At 37.2% G+C, this 16,048-nt stretch overlaps 1 protein-coding gene across 19 annotated transcripts in view; it reads left to right on the top strand.

Moving 5' to 3' along the window:
- Positions 1-16,048, top strand: part of Pkhd1 (PKHD1 ciliary IPT domain containing fibrocystin/polyductin) — a 487,582-nt gene that overhangs the window by 330,506 nt on the left and 141,028 nt on the right. For all 19 annotated transcript variants that reach the window (XM_021197628.2, XM_029539264.1, XM_029539265.1 and 16 more), the window contains 2 exons: positions 5,550-5,663; positions 8,245-8,332. In XM_021197628.2, coding sequence (XP_021053287.1) covers positions 5,550-5,663; positions 8,245-8,332 — 202 coding nt within the window. The remainder of the gene's footprint in view (positions 1-5,549; positions 5,664-8,244; positions 8,333-16,048) is intronic.

Genomic DNA, 16,048 nt, shown 5'->3' with positions numbered 1-16,048 from the left:
CTTGATCTCCTTTTGTTGTCTAATTGCTCTGGCTAGGACTTCAAGTACTATATTGAATAGGTAGGGAGAAAGTGGGCAGCCTTGTCTCATCCCTGATTTTACTGGGATTGCTTCCAGCTTCTTTCCATTTACTTTGATGTTGGCTACTGGTTTTCTGTAGATTGTGTTTATTATGTTTAGGTATGGGCCTTGAATTTCTGAACTTTCCATGACTTATATCATGAATGGGTGTTGGGTTTTGTCAAATGCTTTCTCAGCATCTAATGAGATGATCATGTGGTTTTTGTCTTTGAGTTTGTTTATATAGTGGATTACATTGATGGATTTCCTTATATTAAAGCATCCCTGCATCCCTGGAATGAAGCCTACTTGGTCATGATGGATGATTATTTTGATGTGGTCTTGGATTCAGTTTGCGAGAATTTTATTGAGTATTTTTGCATTGATATTCATAAGGGAAATTGGTCTGAAGTTTTCTATCTTTGTTGTGTCTTTACGTGGTTTAGGTATCAGAGTAATTGTGGCTTCGTAGAATGAATTGGGTAGAATACCTTCTGTTTCTATTTTGTGAAATAGTTTGAGAAGAACTGGAATTAGGTTTTCTTTGAAGGTCTGATATAACTCTGCACTAAATCCATTTGGTCCTGGGCTTTTTTTTTTTTTTTTTGGTTGGGAGACTATTAATGACAGCTTCTATTTCTTTAGGTGATATAGGACCATTTAGGTCATTAATCTGATCCTGATTTTACTTTGGTATCTGGTATCTGTCTAGAAATTTGTCCATTTCATTCAGGTTTTCCAGTTTTGTTGAGTACAGCCTTTTGTAGAAGGTCCTGATGATGTTTTGTATTTCCTCAGTATTTGTTGTTACGTCTCCCTTTTCATTTCTGATTTAGTTAATTAGGATGCTGTCTCTGTGCCCTCTAGTGAGTCTGGATAAGGGTTTATCTATNTTGTTGATTTTCTCAAAGAAACAGCTCCTGGTTTTGTTGATTCTTCGAATAGTTCTTTTTGTTTTCACTTCGTTGATTTCACCCCTGAGTTTGATTATTTCCTGCCCTCTTCTCCTCTTGTGAGATTTTGCTTCCTTTTGTTCTAGAGCTTGGCTAAAACATTTTAAAGTAACATTGAAGATATGTGCTTTCTTGGTTCTATATTTAAAACTTTGTGTTTTATAAGTATAGGAAGCATGATATTCCATTTTTGTTCTTGGAGAGTCCTATTAGGGCCAAATGTCTAACATTAAATAATACAGGTTTTGAGGCTGGAGAGATGACTCAGCAGTTAAGAGCACTGACTGTTCTTCCAGAGGTCTTGAGTTCAATTCCCAGCAACTGCATAGTGGCTCACAACCATGGGATGGGATCTGATGCCCTCTTCTGGTGTATCTGAAGACAGCTACATTGTACTCACATACATAAAATAAATAATAAATAATTAAAAAATAATACAGGTTTTGAGAGACCAGATCTTTTGTGTTCAGACTCCATTTTATAGAACCTGTCCTAAGGTTGTCCTAAGGTTGAAATAAGTTAACTGACAGGCTGGTACCTAGCACCAGTTTCTAGGTTACTCCCTAACAATACCTGCACCAGTTTCCAGGTTACTCTACAACAAATTTGCACCTTCAGGTTACAAGCCTGCCTCTGACCCTTCACTTCCTAACAACCCCCAATCAGGAAAAAAGAAGAAGTTAAGTTTATGGTTTGACCCTCAATGCCAGCCAGTTATGTTAAAGGCCATAATGCGTTCCCCCCACCCCAATCATATGTATACAGGTTAGATAAACCCTCTTGCCTTTATAAATGCTTGCCTGAAGCTAGGCTGGGGGCTGCACCCTCCTGTTCTGGTGTGTCAAAGACAGCAGTGTGGCCCAAGCTCCAGCTTGTAAATAAAGACCCTGGTGAGATTTCATCAGAGTCACTTTGGTGTTGTTTTGGGGCTTGTGAACACGCGCAATAATTTCAAGGTAAGATTTGCCATAGAAAGATATTATTTCTAAATGGATACCACTTTTCACAAACATTATTTTTAAATTTTATTTATGTTTTATTAAAACTCTAATAAACCTTAAAAATCTTCTAATCTATTAAATATCTTTAATATAGAAAGATTTCAAAGTTAATATTTTAGAATGTATGCTTTTCTGGCAGTACACTGTTTCTTAGCTCACAAGGAGAAGAAAACAGACAAAAGGTACTTACATTACAGTCTTTAAAAAAAATTTGAAATAAAGTATGTTATGTCCTTAGAGCCAAGAAGGGCCACTTAACCCCAATTTAACTGACAAAGAAAGATCTGAATAAAGTCACAAGGACTCTGAGGTGTTCATCCCATAAGGGGTAGGAGTGGTACTCCAGGCAGAGGCAGGGAAGCACGTTTTGGGACTTACTGTGGCTCAGCTAAAGAGCATGTTAAAAAATGAGAGAAGAGGTGAGTTGATCTTCATGAACACAAAACATAGACAACGCTTCTCCTTGTATACCATTTCAAAGCATTTAAAAAATATTTGCCATTATTTGTAAATAACAAACTGAAGAACTTTGAGGATTTATTCCTCTTTGTCCATACCAAATGCTAAATCTTTAGTTCAGGTTTCTGAAAATACAAGAGGTACAGCCATTTCATAGACTGCAATTCAGGAGCACAGGGGATTCTTAGAAATCAATTAGCGTCATGCTGTGTGTGGGTGGCAAATGAAGGACTGGGAAGAATGAACAAGACTGTGAACAAAAAGATCTGAAAGATTAGTAAATAACCTTGAGTGCATTTCTTGATTCCAAGGTGTGGGCAATCACATTGATAGGGTATGCTTAAGTGTAAACTAGACTTATACTTGACTCTATCAAAGATAGTTAATAAAATAATAGAAGGTCCCTTCTCCCTTGTTTTGTACATTTTGAAATTCATGAAATTCATTTGTACCATATCCCCAAAATCAATAATGATTATCTTTGGTATACCAGAATTTATGTTCTTCCATCTTCCAAGGTGATTTTAACATTTGGAACCAATTCTCTTTCACTTCCATTGCCCACCATCACACTAAGTAATGTAATAGCTATGCGATTTCTGACTTTAGCTCTTGTTGCCTCAGTTTTCTTATGGGAACCTCTACAGTTTTCACTGAAGACCTGTGATGATGTCATGAAATCACTCATGAATGTGAAAATATCAGCAACATCTCCCAATTATAAACTTCAGGTTTCTATTTCTTTTTCTTTTTCTTTCTTTTTTTTGAGAAATAAAGTTTTTTTTATTAGATATCTTCTTCATTTACATTTCAAATGCTATCCCCTTTCCTTGCCTAGTTTCCTTTCAGAAAGTCCCCTATACCTCCCCCCCCCCCTCCCCAACCCACCCACTCCTGCTTCCTGGCCCTGACATTCTCCTGTACTGGGGCATATAATCTTCGCAAGACTAAGAGCCTCTCTTCCCATTGATGACCGATTAGGCCATCCTCTGCAACAATGCAACTAGAGACACAAGCTCTGGGGGTTACTGGTTTCAGCTTTACAAACATAAATCAAGACCCATGTGCTTCATCCCGGGCACTGTGTCTCATCCTGAGAAGAGCATCCCACCCATAAAGTCGAGACTGATAATATGAGGACAGCAGGCCCCCAAACGCTTCACTCTCACCAGCATTTATAGATCCAGGAGGCACGTTATTGTAATGTTAGAATATCATGCCTTTCCTTCCCTTGTCTCCACCTGATTGCCGAATAGTCCTCGGCTCCAACCTTTTCCCTCTCCCATCTAAACAAAAAGAATCCAAATTCTGGTCGCTCAGATTCTCAAAGATCACGGCAGGCTGACTAATTTTGCCCAGATTTTCTGTGAAGGCTCCACATGTGCTGCAGTTTGGGGTTGCATAATTGATTTAATCTCCGATTTTAGAGAAACGCGTACAACTCTTTGTGGGGCTCCGCATACATTTCTCTAGGGCAAAAAGTGTCCTACTTTTCATCTCTGGTGTCTGTTTACTGCTAGGACTTCCCTCCCACCCTCCACCCCCCTCCAAGACTTTACCCTCTGAAATAGAAGAAATCACAGTTGGAAAACAGCTTACTGGACAGACTTATAACAGCAAGATAAGAACCACACTAGGGCTTATTTGCTTAACAGTCCCCTGTCCTTTGCTTCCTTTCTTCTTGAGCTTGTGTCTTTGGGTTAAGAGGATACTTTTGTTTCTAGGCCAAGGCACTGTGGCATCTCTACAGAACAGGAACCTGCCTTAGTGTTGTAGCAGAAACACCTAAGCCATGGGTTCCAATGATTTTCTTGAGCTGTGTGCTGTCCAGATCGATTTGTCTCTCAGCATCTTGTTGTCGACACACTAATGGCTAGAGAGGATGATCCAAGGAGATACAGATATAGCAAACCCAAAACTTACACCAGGTGCATAAAAAGTGCCCTTTGGGGTGTGGGAGGAATAATTTTATGCTGCCTGAGAGAAAAGGCTAACCAAAATGACAAGTAGGTAATTTTAACTTTACCAATCATTCCATACCATATCTGTCGGTTCCCTACACCCCCTTTTTTTGTTATTTTTAGTAAACTGGAAAGTCTAATTTGACAGTTGATAATTCTGGTGAGGCTGCTTCCATAGAATGTATAGTTTGAGGAGGACTTTTCTACTGGTTATTTCTTCAACAATTGATTCTGTAAGAATAGCATAACTTTCCTAGGTCATATTCACTAATAAATAACGTTAGCATTAGTGTTTATTAAACTGTAAAGAACACGGTGGAAGAGAATGTCAGGCACAAGTCCCATCTGCTGAGTGTCATAGGCTTATGTTTTTTGTATCCCAATGATGCTAACAGAACTTATGCAAAACAATTTATTCCTGGTTTACTAAACCACCAACTGTTTGAAGTCTGTTACACATTGCTAGTTGGATAGATTTAGGTAAGTTATATGTGGATATTTACACTGAAGCAAGAATCATACTTCTTAGGTTTGTAGGGAGCATTAAATGCTAAAATCATGTGAAGGAGACAGTAATTCACACAACCTTGGTCACTATATTATCCAGGACTTGCTGGAATAGTAGTCTTTAATAAATAACCTCCAAGTCTCAGTGGTTTGTAAAATAAGTATTCATATTAGGAAGGGTTGAACCTGGCCTCAGCCTGCATGCTATTCTCAGAGGTTTTCTAAAGGTATCTACACTTATCACATCCAAAGATGTGAGGAATTCTATGGTAGATAAGCGGTGTGTGGAATACTTGGTATGTATTGACACAGCCAGCTGACACTTGCCATTTCTACCCCATTTTTTCCGAAGTTGGCTAGTGCAAAGCACTTTACCAAATCTGCCTGGAAAATGGGAGAGGGTAAAGTGTGTTCTGAGTCAGTTTGTGATGAGAAGTGGCAGACAGCTGATGACGAGTGACCCAGCCCTCTTCAGAGAGGCATGTACAACCCCATGCTTTCTGCTGTCACCTTGTTTATGTGACCAGTGACTTTCTCCATGCACTTTCTTTGGAGTCTCTCTCTGCATTTCAGATTATCCTGGATGACTTACTTTGCTTTCTTAACAGGCACTTTGGAAAACCCCTTAGAAAAAGACCAAAGACTTCTGATATTCCTTAGAGCCTCAGAAGGAATCTTCTGTGACCATTTTGAAGGAATTCATGTTGACCCAGGAACAATTGGTAAGAGTTAAGTATGGTGTATGCTATAGATATAACCTGTGTATAATGGGTGTGTCTATGTTTTTGTGTGAGAGACAGATAGACAGAGACAGAGAGACCAAGACAGAGGGACAGACATAGAGGCAGGGGAGTTCCATTTATCAGATAGTTGCTGAATTCTAGATAGTTTTTATTTACTCTTTCATGTCTCAGATATTCAAAGTCCATTTACCGATAAAATCACTGTGACTCAGAACTGATAAACTACACATGTGGGATGGCCATAAAAACGTTTACCTTTGACAGTATTTTCACCTGATACTTTCATCATATCATAGTATCAAATCCTAAATGGTTCTGCATTGGAATATTAAGACTGGGGTATCTTGTACAGATACATGTAATGTACTTTGTAAAAGGGAAAATTCTTTGTAGGAAGTAGTTTCATTTTCTTCAAGAAAATAACAACAACAAAAAAAACCCAAACAAACCCACCACCGACAAAAACCCAATCCATCCATTTCACAACCAGATCCCTTTTACCTTATTTATTCCTTGTTCTTATAGGAGGAGTGTTGAAATGAGTCAGGTCAGAGTCATTCACTATGTTTTGTAGGACTATGTTGTTATATAGCCTAGATGTGTGTGTTACTATCTAGAGCCAGGATAATAATTTTATTGAATTTTTCATTAGATGAACAGCCATGCTGGGTGTTTTAAAGGCATATGCAATATCTATCTATCTATCAATCAATCTATCTATCATCTATCTATCTATTTATCTATCTATCTATCTGTCATGTATGCATACATATGGGAATTATGAACATTATGGGATATATATTCACATGGTGTGGGGCTTGTTGACTTAGTTCCAAAATACCTAATAATTGCTGTTATAATATGTGGAAATGCTTAGTAACTTTAATGCTTTTTTTCTATGAATTTTGTTTATTATCATTATTATGACATGGGTAGATGAATTTTAATTTTTCACAGTAGACAAAGAAGAAGGACTATACTAGGACACTTAATTAATCCCTTTGTTCAGATCAGAGTCAGTCCACACTACTGGGTGTGCTGATCCTGGCCCCAGCCACATGCTTCAGTGAATGTCTTTACAATTCTTACTGATAGGAGTTAACATAAAGAATTCACAATTCACAGCATGCTTAACTTCTATGACATACTAAGCAAATGGCAGATTTTATTCATTGTAAGTAGTTTATTACCTTCTTGAAACAACTAAGGAATAGAATCATTTTACAGTTAACCTTTGAGAATGGAAATAACCAAGAAATTTGCTTTTCTAGTTAATTGAATTTTCTGGATAATTTAGATTTTAAAGATATGATTTCTTTTTGTAACAAACATTGTTGTTGGAAATTTCTTTAAGTCGTCCCAGAATCCTTTCTGTGAGGTACTTAGCCCATGATGAATAAAAGATTATTTTAGTTTTGTTGTTTGCTATTTGTGACACGTGTTTATGAAAGTATATTATGAGGATCTGATTATAGCACATGTTCTAAAAACAAAGTTCATTTGCATCTTCTAATCCTTGTCTTATTTCATCTTCTAGCAAATCTGTCTGAATTAGAGTTTAGAAGAAATTACATACATTGGCACAAACAATTAAGGTTTCATCAGTTATGATGTTATTGTTTTGGGCCACACTGGATGCAAATCCAAGGCACATTGTTGATAACTCAATGACATTGCTGTACTTTTTTCCTCCATGTATTTTTTTTATAAAATATTATGAATAGTTTGTCAAATTAGTGGCTTGCAACAAAATGTTTCTATATGTGCATGGCTATTTATATAATCCATTTGAGTGCAGGGTAAAGTTAAAACTTGTAGTCAGGTGTGCATGTTTATAGTCACATATTATTCATCTACATATTATATAAGTGAAATAAATACACATGGAATGCATGATTATCTTTTTTTCTCTTGCTGGAATACATGGTCACATTTTTGGAAAACTATAGACTATGAGAACTTATACTTAATATGATTGAAAATGGCCATGAAATATTTTTGAGGAAATTCCAAAAACCCTGAAGGGGTGGGTATCTGCAGTCTGACTGTCCCTGGCAAGTCTACAATTTGTGAGTCCAAAATAAAACAGAGAGTCTCTTCACGCTTCTCTTGATTATCTATAAATAAGATATTAAGTCTTAGCCCTGAGAACAAAGCTAATAGCATTGATATCCCATCCTCAGAAAATAGAACAAGTCTTTCCACTGGGAAAATCCAGTAGAAATCATAAAATACCCAAACGGATAGATTTCCAGGAGACCACAAAAGTTCTGAAATCACCTTAATGGCAGAAGGACATGCCTCTTTAAAAGGTGCTGGTTAGCCATTAGATGGTGGTTTTTTCCTAAGTTTTTATATTGCCATTATCTGATATAGCTTTAATTTCTCTGTAGGTCTTTGAGTTATAGTTTATCTGTTATAATAGAAATATTCTTTTTTCAAAGATAAGACATTAGATATGCACTGACACCTTAGATATGTGGTATAGTTTGTGTAAAAAGCTTTGAAACTTAAGATGGAAGTGTTTTCTGAGTGATTTGTTGATTATTTAATTTTTCAGGAGTTTATGGGAAACTTCGCCTTTACAGTGCTTATCCTAAGAAATCCTGGGTACACCTTGGAGCTGACATTGCACCGGGAAATGAGAAGTAAGGAAAGAGTCAGGGACCTTTATCTGTTGTTATTTCATTTGGCTCTCTGTGGTGTTGGATTGTGAAATGAAATGCTAAATATTATTCAACTAAACATCACTGAAAGTTAAGTTCAAAAGCAGGGGCAACTAAGGAAAAAAATGCAACACATAAAAAAGTGGCGAAGCTGGATATAAAATTAACTCAAATAAATCAGTGGCCTTCCTCTACACGAAGGACAGATGGGACGAGAAAGAAATTAGGGAAACAACACCCTTCACAATAGTCACAAATAATATAAAATACGTAGGTGTGACTCTAACTAAGGAAGTGAAAGACCTGTATGACAAGAACTTCAAATCCCTAAAGAAAGAAATTCTGCTTGTGGACGTTGTACATCGTGGTGCGGAGCCTAGTGCGCACCACGATGTACAACGTCCACAAGCAGAGGGACCCTGATATTGCGGCCTCTTGTGAGGCTATGCCAGTGCCTGGCAAACACAGAAGTGGATGCTCACAGCCAGCTATTGGATGGAACACAGGGTTGCCAATGGAGGAGCTAGAGAAAGTACCCAAGGACCTTAAGGGGGCTGCAACCCTGTAGGTGGAACAACAATATGAACTAACCAGTACCCCCTGAGTTTGTGTCTCTAGCTGCATATGTAGCAGAAGATGGCCTAATCAGCCATCATTGGGTAGAGAGGCCCCTTGGTCTTGCAAACTTTATATGACCCAGCACAAGGCAAGGCCTGGGCCAAGTAGTGGGAGTGGATGGGTAGGGGAGCAGAGGTGGGGGGAGGGTATAGGAAACTTTCGGGATATCATTTGAAATGTAAATAAAGAAAATAATAATAATAATAAAAAAATAATTAAAAAAAAAAAAAGGTGGCGAAGTGTACAAAATCTAGGGAAAGAAAACTATGTACCAAGAGTAGTTTTAGGTAATGCGTAATTTTTAAAAATAAGCTCTAGAACTATGGGTTATGGGAGTTAGGACAAGGAGTAAGAGTTGAAAATGTAACAGTGAGCCTTGACAAGGCACGGTGTAGAGATACTGGCAGAAATAAGTGTGAGATGGAGCATATGAAGATGAAGAACGTATCCACCATTGCCTTGAACTAGACAGATCATATGGAGAACAAACTGACAGTGACCTACTAGGATTTGGAAGACAAGATCAATACATGGAAACAACAGAAGATGTGATCCTAGAATCAAAGATCAGAAAATGGAATTCTCTTATAGGTAACTGCCCTTACTAATAAGAAGCAGGGCATCTCCAACAGAAAGGATAAGAAAAACTCTAACTTTAGTTATATACTTCCTGGTGGGATTTCTTTGGCAGTTCTCTTGTTAATATTTAAAGTTCTTCCATAATTTTCATATATATAATCATATATAGCATTGTTATATATTTTTATATGTATGTATGTGAATGTGTATATATTTGTTTATGCAAGTCCAAATACCTATTTAGTTTGAGCATAGTGACCAGAGGAGGTTGGTCGAGGATTTTGTTATAGATAAATGAATATTAAGAAGATTGATTGTAGTGGCATGAGTAGGGGAGAGGTGGGGAGCACGCTCTCTAAGGCACAGGTGAGGTGGGATGGCATAAAGAACTCTTGAAGGGGGCTGGGAAAGGGTGCAACATTTGAAATGTAAATAAATAAAACAATTAATAAAAAAGATTGATTGTAACATTATATGGTCCTGATGGTATAGAAAGAAAACTGATTTAATAAAGAAAAACAAGAGCCCGGAAGCTTGTTAGAATCTAAAATTCAAAGAACATGGAGTTCTGAAGACCAAGGGAAGAAGGATGCTCCAAATCCAGAAAAAAATAAATGGCATATACATCCATGCATATATAATATATTTTACATATATCAATATATAGATTCATTCTATATGATTGTTTATAGTATATATATTCCCATTTAAATCTCTCAGAAATATATGAGTTGGGTTATTATCAAAAAATTTTTAACTGGAGTCAAAAAAAGTTAAAGAAGTATTACGAAGCTAGAAGTTCTTACGGCTGAATCATATTTCCCAGTGTGTTTAATTCCACTGGTTATGTCCTAAAAATTAGAACTATTAAAAGCCAGCATTTCCTAGAATCACTCTCACAGAGGAATATTTTAATGAAAGTATTTTCAAAGTGTAAGTATCATAGCATACTGGTTTTCTGTGTTGCTTAGCCGTTTTCTCCAAATTGAAACATTCCCTCCTGGAGAGAGAAAGAAGGTTCGTAAGACTCTGAAAGTTTGCCAGGCAGAGAATCTCACACCTGTAATTGTGGTAAGCCAGGATTATCATGAATTCATGGCCAGCCTGGGTTACATAGTGGGTGCTTGGCCAGCTGCAGCATGTGAAGCTGTCCTAACTCATTATCCAGGAAGCTCATGAGCAAGATTCATGGGGCTATTGTAGGGTTGCTTTAGAGGAAATGGAAGGGAAGAGATCCTTAGCTGAAGCTTCCTGGTTTCCCCAAGAAAGTCTAGTAGCTGGGTCTGGGAAGGCTTTTCAGTGACACCGCCCACTTTAAGTAACCCTCGTTGCTGTCCTACTTGTGCTTCATTATATGGCTAGATGTGGGTTGACTCTTATTTTGTCTATCTCTGATACCTTGAGTGGGGTGCATAGACACTTGTTCATATATTTCTAGGAAAACATAATATTTGAATATCAAGAGAACTTGACACATAAAATTTGTCTGTACATGGTTGATTTATTTCATAAGTGCAATCAATGAGGAAGCTTCCAGGAAATCCCTTCTCATTTCAGTTCTTGCTCACACAGCCAATGTAGGCCCAGTGAGATGCTTTGAAGAGGCCCTACTTTCTCTTTGCTATATGTCATTTGTAAACTTACCTTCTTATGTCTCCTTACTGTACCTGGTTGAAACTTTCAGTGAGAAAGATGAACCAAATGGTCATTTTGCAATTAGAATAAGTCAAAGCAGTCTATATAAAGCCAAAGAGTTTGTCCTTACACAATTTGCTCATTATATGCTTGCATTGCCCATGTAGACTAATGCCGTAACATGCATGTGTTCTCTGAAATTAAGTGGTTACTCTTCTAGCTAATCTTAAGGTATTTGTATTCATTCTATCTATTTTAGAGTTTTAAGCAGGGAAGCACTTGATCTGGTCTGTGCTTTGATCTGATGGAAAATGACTGCTTTTGCTGAGTTCGAGGCCAAAGAAGATGGCAAAGATCCTTAAGAGATAATAGCAATAGCATCTTTTGAGTTTTTAAGGGGACACCTGATAGTGTCTTAGGTTAGGTGGTGTGTGTGTTTGTGTGTGTGTGTGTGTGTGTGTGTGTGAGAGAGAGAGAGAGAGAGAGAGAGAGAGAGAGAGAGAGAGAAAGAGAGACCTGTTGATGAGAGGGGAATAAGTCAGGGAATAACTTAGTTGTCCCTAAGCAACTCTGTGGGAAAGGTACCAGAAAGCAGAGAGAATATTATGGAGAATCTTTTGCAAATTTTTATTTGTTTTTTTCCTGGTTAATCATCTCTCTCTCTCTCTCTCTCTCTCTCTCTCTCTCTCTCTCTCTCTCTCTCTCTCATAAGCTACATAAGGCTTTATTCTTTGTCTCACTATTCTGATATTCAAATGTTTGTTTTTAGCTGACAAGTAAAACCATTGAATATTTAATGTGTCTGGAATCATGTTCTGAAGCCTGTATGTCATGCAATGACTAAACAGAGTAAATTAGCATACGCAGTATCTCACATGCCTTTGTTGTTGCTGCTGCTGCTGGTGAGAAATGAGTCAAGTCTGTGTTCTCAGCAGTTCTTGAATAAGATGTTCGCCCAAATCAGCATGACCTAACATGTGTTCCCTGAACTTTTACTCCTCTCTGCCATCCACACTTTAGGTTTCACACATAAAGGAGATCAGATGGCGTGTTTCTGGTTGTTTCACTCTTTCACACAGCAGAAGGTTAATCTACTCTGTTCACACAGCAGAGCATTAATCTACTCTGTTCACACAGCAGAGCGTTAATCTACTCTGTTCAGACTGCAGTGCTTTGGGAGCTTGACCCTGTTCTACTGTGCACATGCACCTAGTTTCTTTTCCTGTTTAAAAATAATTATCTTATTTATTTACATCCCATATGCTGAACTCCCTCCAGGTTCCCCCTCACAAAGTTCTTCCCCACCTCGCCATGCCCTTTCACCTCTGAGGGGGTGCCCCACCCTGTATCCCACTCACCATGGGGCATCAAGTCTCTACAGGCTTAAATGCATCCTCTCCTACTAAGGCCAGACTACTATATGTAGCAGTGGACAGGTGCCTATAGTAGATAGGGGATTTAAGGACACAGATGTGCAAGTGTGCTTTAAATCACTGATTTCACTTTCTATAGGTAGTTCTGGCAGAATTTCTATGATACTTCTTGTTAATTTTTAAGATTCTTCCATCTCTTTTGATATATATATATATATATATATATATATATATACATATATATATCTACATATATCTATATATATCATTATATATTTTATGTGTGTATGTGAAGTACATATATATGTGATATATATGTATTTAATTGGAGCATAGTACCCAGAGGAGGGTGGTAGACATCCCACTTTGTCACTCTCCATCTATTACTTTAAGTCAGTGCCTCTCTATGAACCTGAAGCTCTAAAAGCCATGAAGTTCCAGATGTACTGCTGTCTCAGCCTTCCTTGGAATTGGCGATAACAGGCATGTGCGAGGCACCTGGCTTTTTATCTGGGGTCTGAACTCTGTTTTTCTTTTTCTTTTTCTTTTTTTAACTTTTTCTAATTTTTTATTAGGTAATTTCTTCGTTTACATTTCAAATGCTATCCCGAAAGTCCCCTATACCCTTCCCCCACCCTGCTTCCCTGAAGAACCATAGCTCTAATCCCACTATCCTATTTTCTATACCAGTTTGAATTTCCACCAGCAGTGCACAATGCCTTCCTCCTCCTCCTCCTCCTTGCATGAACTGTTATTATCTTGTATCCTTTTTTGTAACAGTTGCTTTAGCAGACTTGGATTGTTTTGAGCAGTTTATGATTGCATTCTGTCATCTACAAAGAAATCACATAAAAAAGAGCAAATAACTATCACTTTACCCTGTCCCCAGGACCTAGACCTTTACTTTGAACAGCACTATTGATAGTATCTGTTCTGTTGGTAATGTTACTGTAATACTTTTGGTTTGACATTTGCTGATGGTCATACCCAGTATAGCTACAAAATGTTGATGTGGTTCTCAATGCATGGCATTTAAGCTATTTAAACTGGCTGTGCTATGTCTATGTAAGAGAGAGGAAATATTGTTATTGGTTTGATATAGTCTATAGTATTTAATAAAAGCACAGCAAAGGCATCTAATTCTTATCTGCTTCTTGAATTTATATGTTTTTATGGAAGTTAGAACATGTTAACCCAACTGTATATTTTCTAATATATCAGAATTTTGCCTCAAGTTAAATTTCAGTTAATTTACATATCATTCAAGATTTATTATTAACTACAACTGTGTTTCTGTATCAATGTATAGAGTTAGTGGCTCTTTTCCCACTTTCTAACCATTATTGATCTTATGTGCAACCTCTTAAAAGCATAGCAAAACACTATGTCCTAAACTCATATAGATAACTCTTCCATGGAGGTCAAGGTCTTGTCTTTCAGAGGAAAGGGGGAAAATTACTCTGTAAAGAGGCTTGAGATAAGCTTATGATTTACTAAATGTATGTCTTTGGTAAATTACCCTCTTGACTCATAGTTTCTTCTTCTGTAATTATGAAAGTAATAGTGCCTAACTAATATAATAATTATGCAAATTAAATGAATTAATGAATGTGAATTTTTGAAGCTCAATTTCTGGCACAAAGTCAACCCTGAGACAGGGAAACTGATAGGCAATCAAGCTCCTATTAGAGAGGTAAAATGAATATTTCTTGATGAATTTTTGGACTGGTGCCAGTCCAGACCTTCTCTTCTGTCCCTACATTTTTACACTTTTCTATTTTGACCGCATTTTTTTAAAATACTGAAGAATAGGTTCTCCCACTGCTCTAGGCTGTACATAATCTCAGAGCAATTGAACTTTATCCAGTTTCACAATTCAGAGAGGGTATTATTCAATCCCTGTGTTCATTCCATCTGGGGAGAGATTTATACAAAGTACTTAGCCTGTGCTGAGGTTCTCACTAGAACTATTAAAGGGGCACAGTGTAGGGAAGAACAGTTTCAGAAGGGGAATGCTTTCCCAGGATGAGGGAGAAGGGAGACCTGAGAGGCAATACAATCGACTATGGTTGCTCACAGCATTTACACCTCATTATGGAATGCAGTTTCTTCAGGACCCAGCAGACTATATGCCTCTGAAAATTCTCATTGCATTCCAATGGCATTGATGAAGAGTGTTAATACAGGAATTAGGAATGGAATAGTCGGTGTTTGTAGAGTTCAGAATCTGTGGTTACTCCTGATTCTTGAGGCAACTTGTATATTTTGAAACTGGTCAAACACAGCTATTTTCATTATAATTCTACATTAGTGTCTAGCTTTATTCATTGAAATTATAGTTATATACATAAGAATGCTTTACGTATAGTTGAAAACTGTTAAATAAAATTTATAAAACACTTCTTCTCTATCACCTGATTGGTATTCTTTGGACAGGCAAGTATATTTCTCTAAGCAAGGTGAAATATTAATGCAGAAATAAAAAGAATGGTGTGATATTTTATCAGCTATTAAAAACATTATTTTTCAGGAGCCTTCTACTGTTATAATTTAAATTCATCCTTTTTTATTTGCAACTAGTCGATTGGTATATTTTTCTCAGGAAATAGGAAAGCTTTCCCTCTTTTCTATAACATGTGTTTCATTAGTGTTATACAGAAGACTAGAATATAGTTAACACCTCTCATCCTTAAGTCATTAAATTATGATTTTTTTGAGATGGTTGTAAGTTAGTGATAGTGGTGGCAAACTGGAGCTGGAATAGGGAAATTACCAACTGAACCACGAGCCCAGCACTTCATTTCCCTTTAAAAATAACATTTGTTCTATTCTGCTAATGAATTGTCTATAATATCATTGTAAATAAAGGCACAGCTAAGACTCCATGAGGATCTATAATACCTGTCATTTATTAGTGGCTCTGTCAATGCATGCTGCATACCTGATGACTAAGTTGCTTTTTGAGATAGCACAGATGGAACTAGAATTCTAAAGACACACAACTGCATCTGCCTGACCAAGATATTAGCCTTTGCATATATATTGTCCAAAAATGGTAAATGCATCTTCAGAAAACATGAAAAAAGATCCCTTTGGAAATATCTTTATTATTCAAGTTGTTTCTCAGTGAAGAAAGGAGACAGCTCTTAGCAAAAGCACATGAAGATATGATTATTAAACTCTGCCAAATTACTGGGATTACAAGCATCCACCTGCCTCTGCCTTCCTGGGGCTGGATTAAGGGTATGTACCATCACATCACACTTAGCATATTGTTTACTTTCAAAATAAAAATGCGGTTTCTAGCGATCAAATTCAGGTTTTCATGCTTACAAAGCAAAATCTTTGTGAACTCCATGTTTCTTCAGTATGCAAGGGTCAGTGCACAACAAACGCTTTTCTTCTCCTTTTTGTTGTGTTCCCTTTTAGTTTCCATGGTGAAGGGTGCTGATACTGATGTGGGTTGTACTTTCTCTTGGGCTCTTGATGATCT

This window comes from Mus pahari, chromosome 5 (genome assembly GCF_900095145.1).
Source record: "Mus pahari chromosome 5, PAHARI_EIJ_v1.1, whole genome shotgun sequence".
NCBI classification, from domain to species: Eukaryota; Metazoa; Chordata; class Mammalia; order Rodentia; family Muridae; genus Mus; species Mus pahari.
Note: the sequence above shows the minus strand (reverse complement) of the source record. Positions and strands in the feature narration are given on the sequence as shown.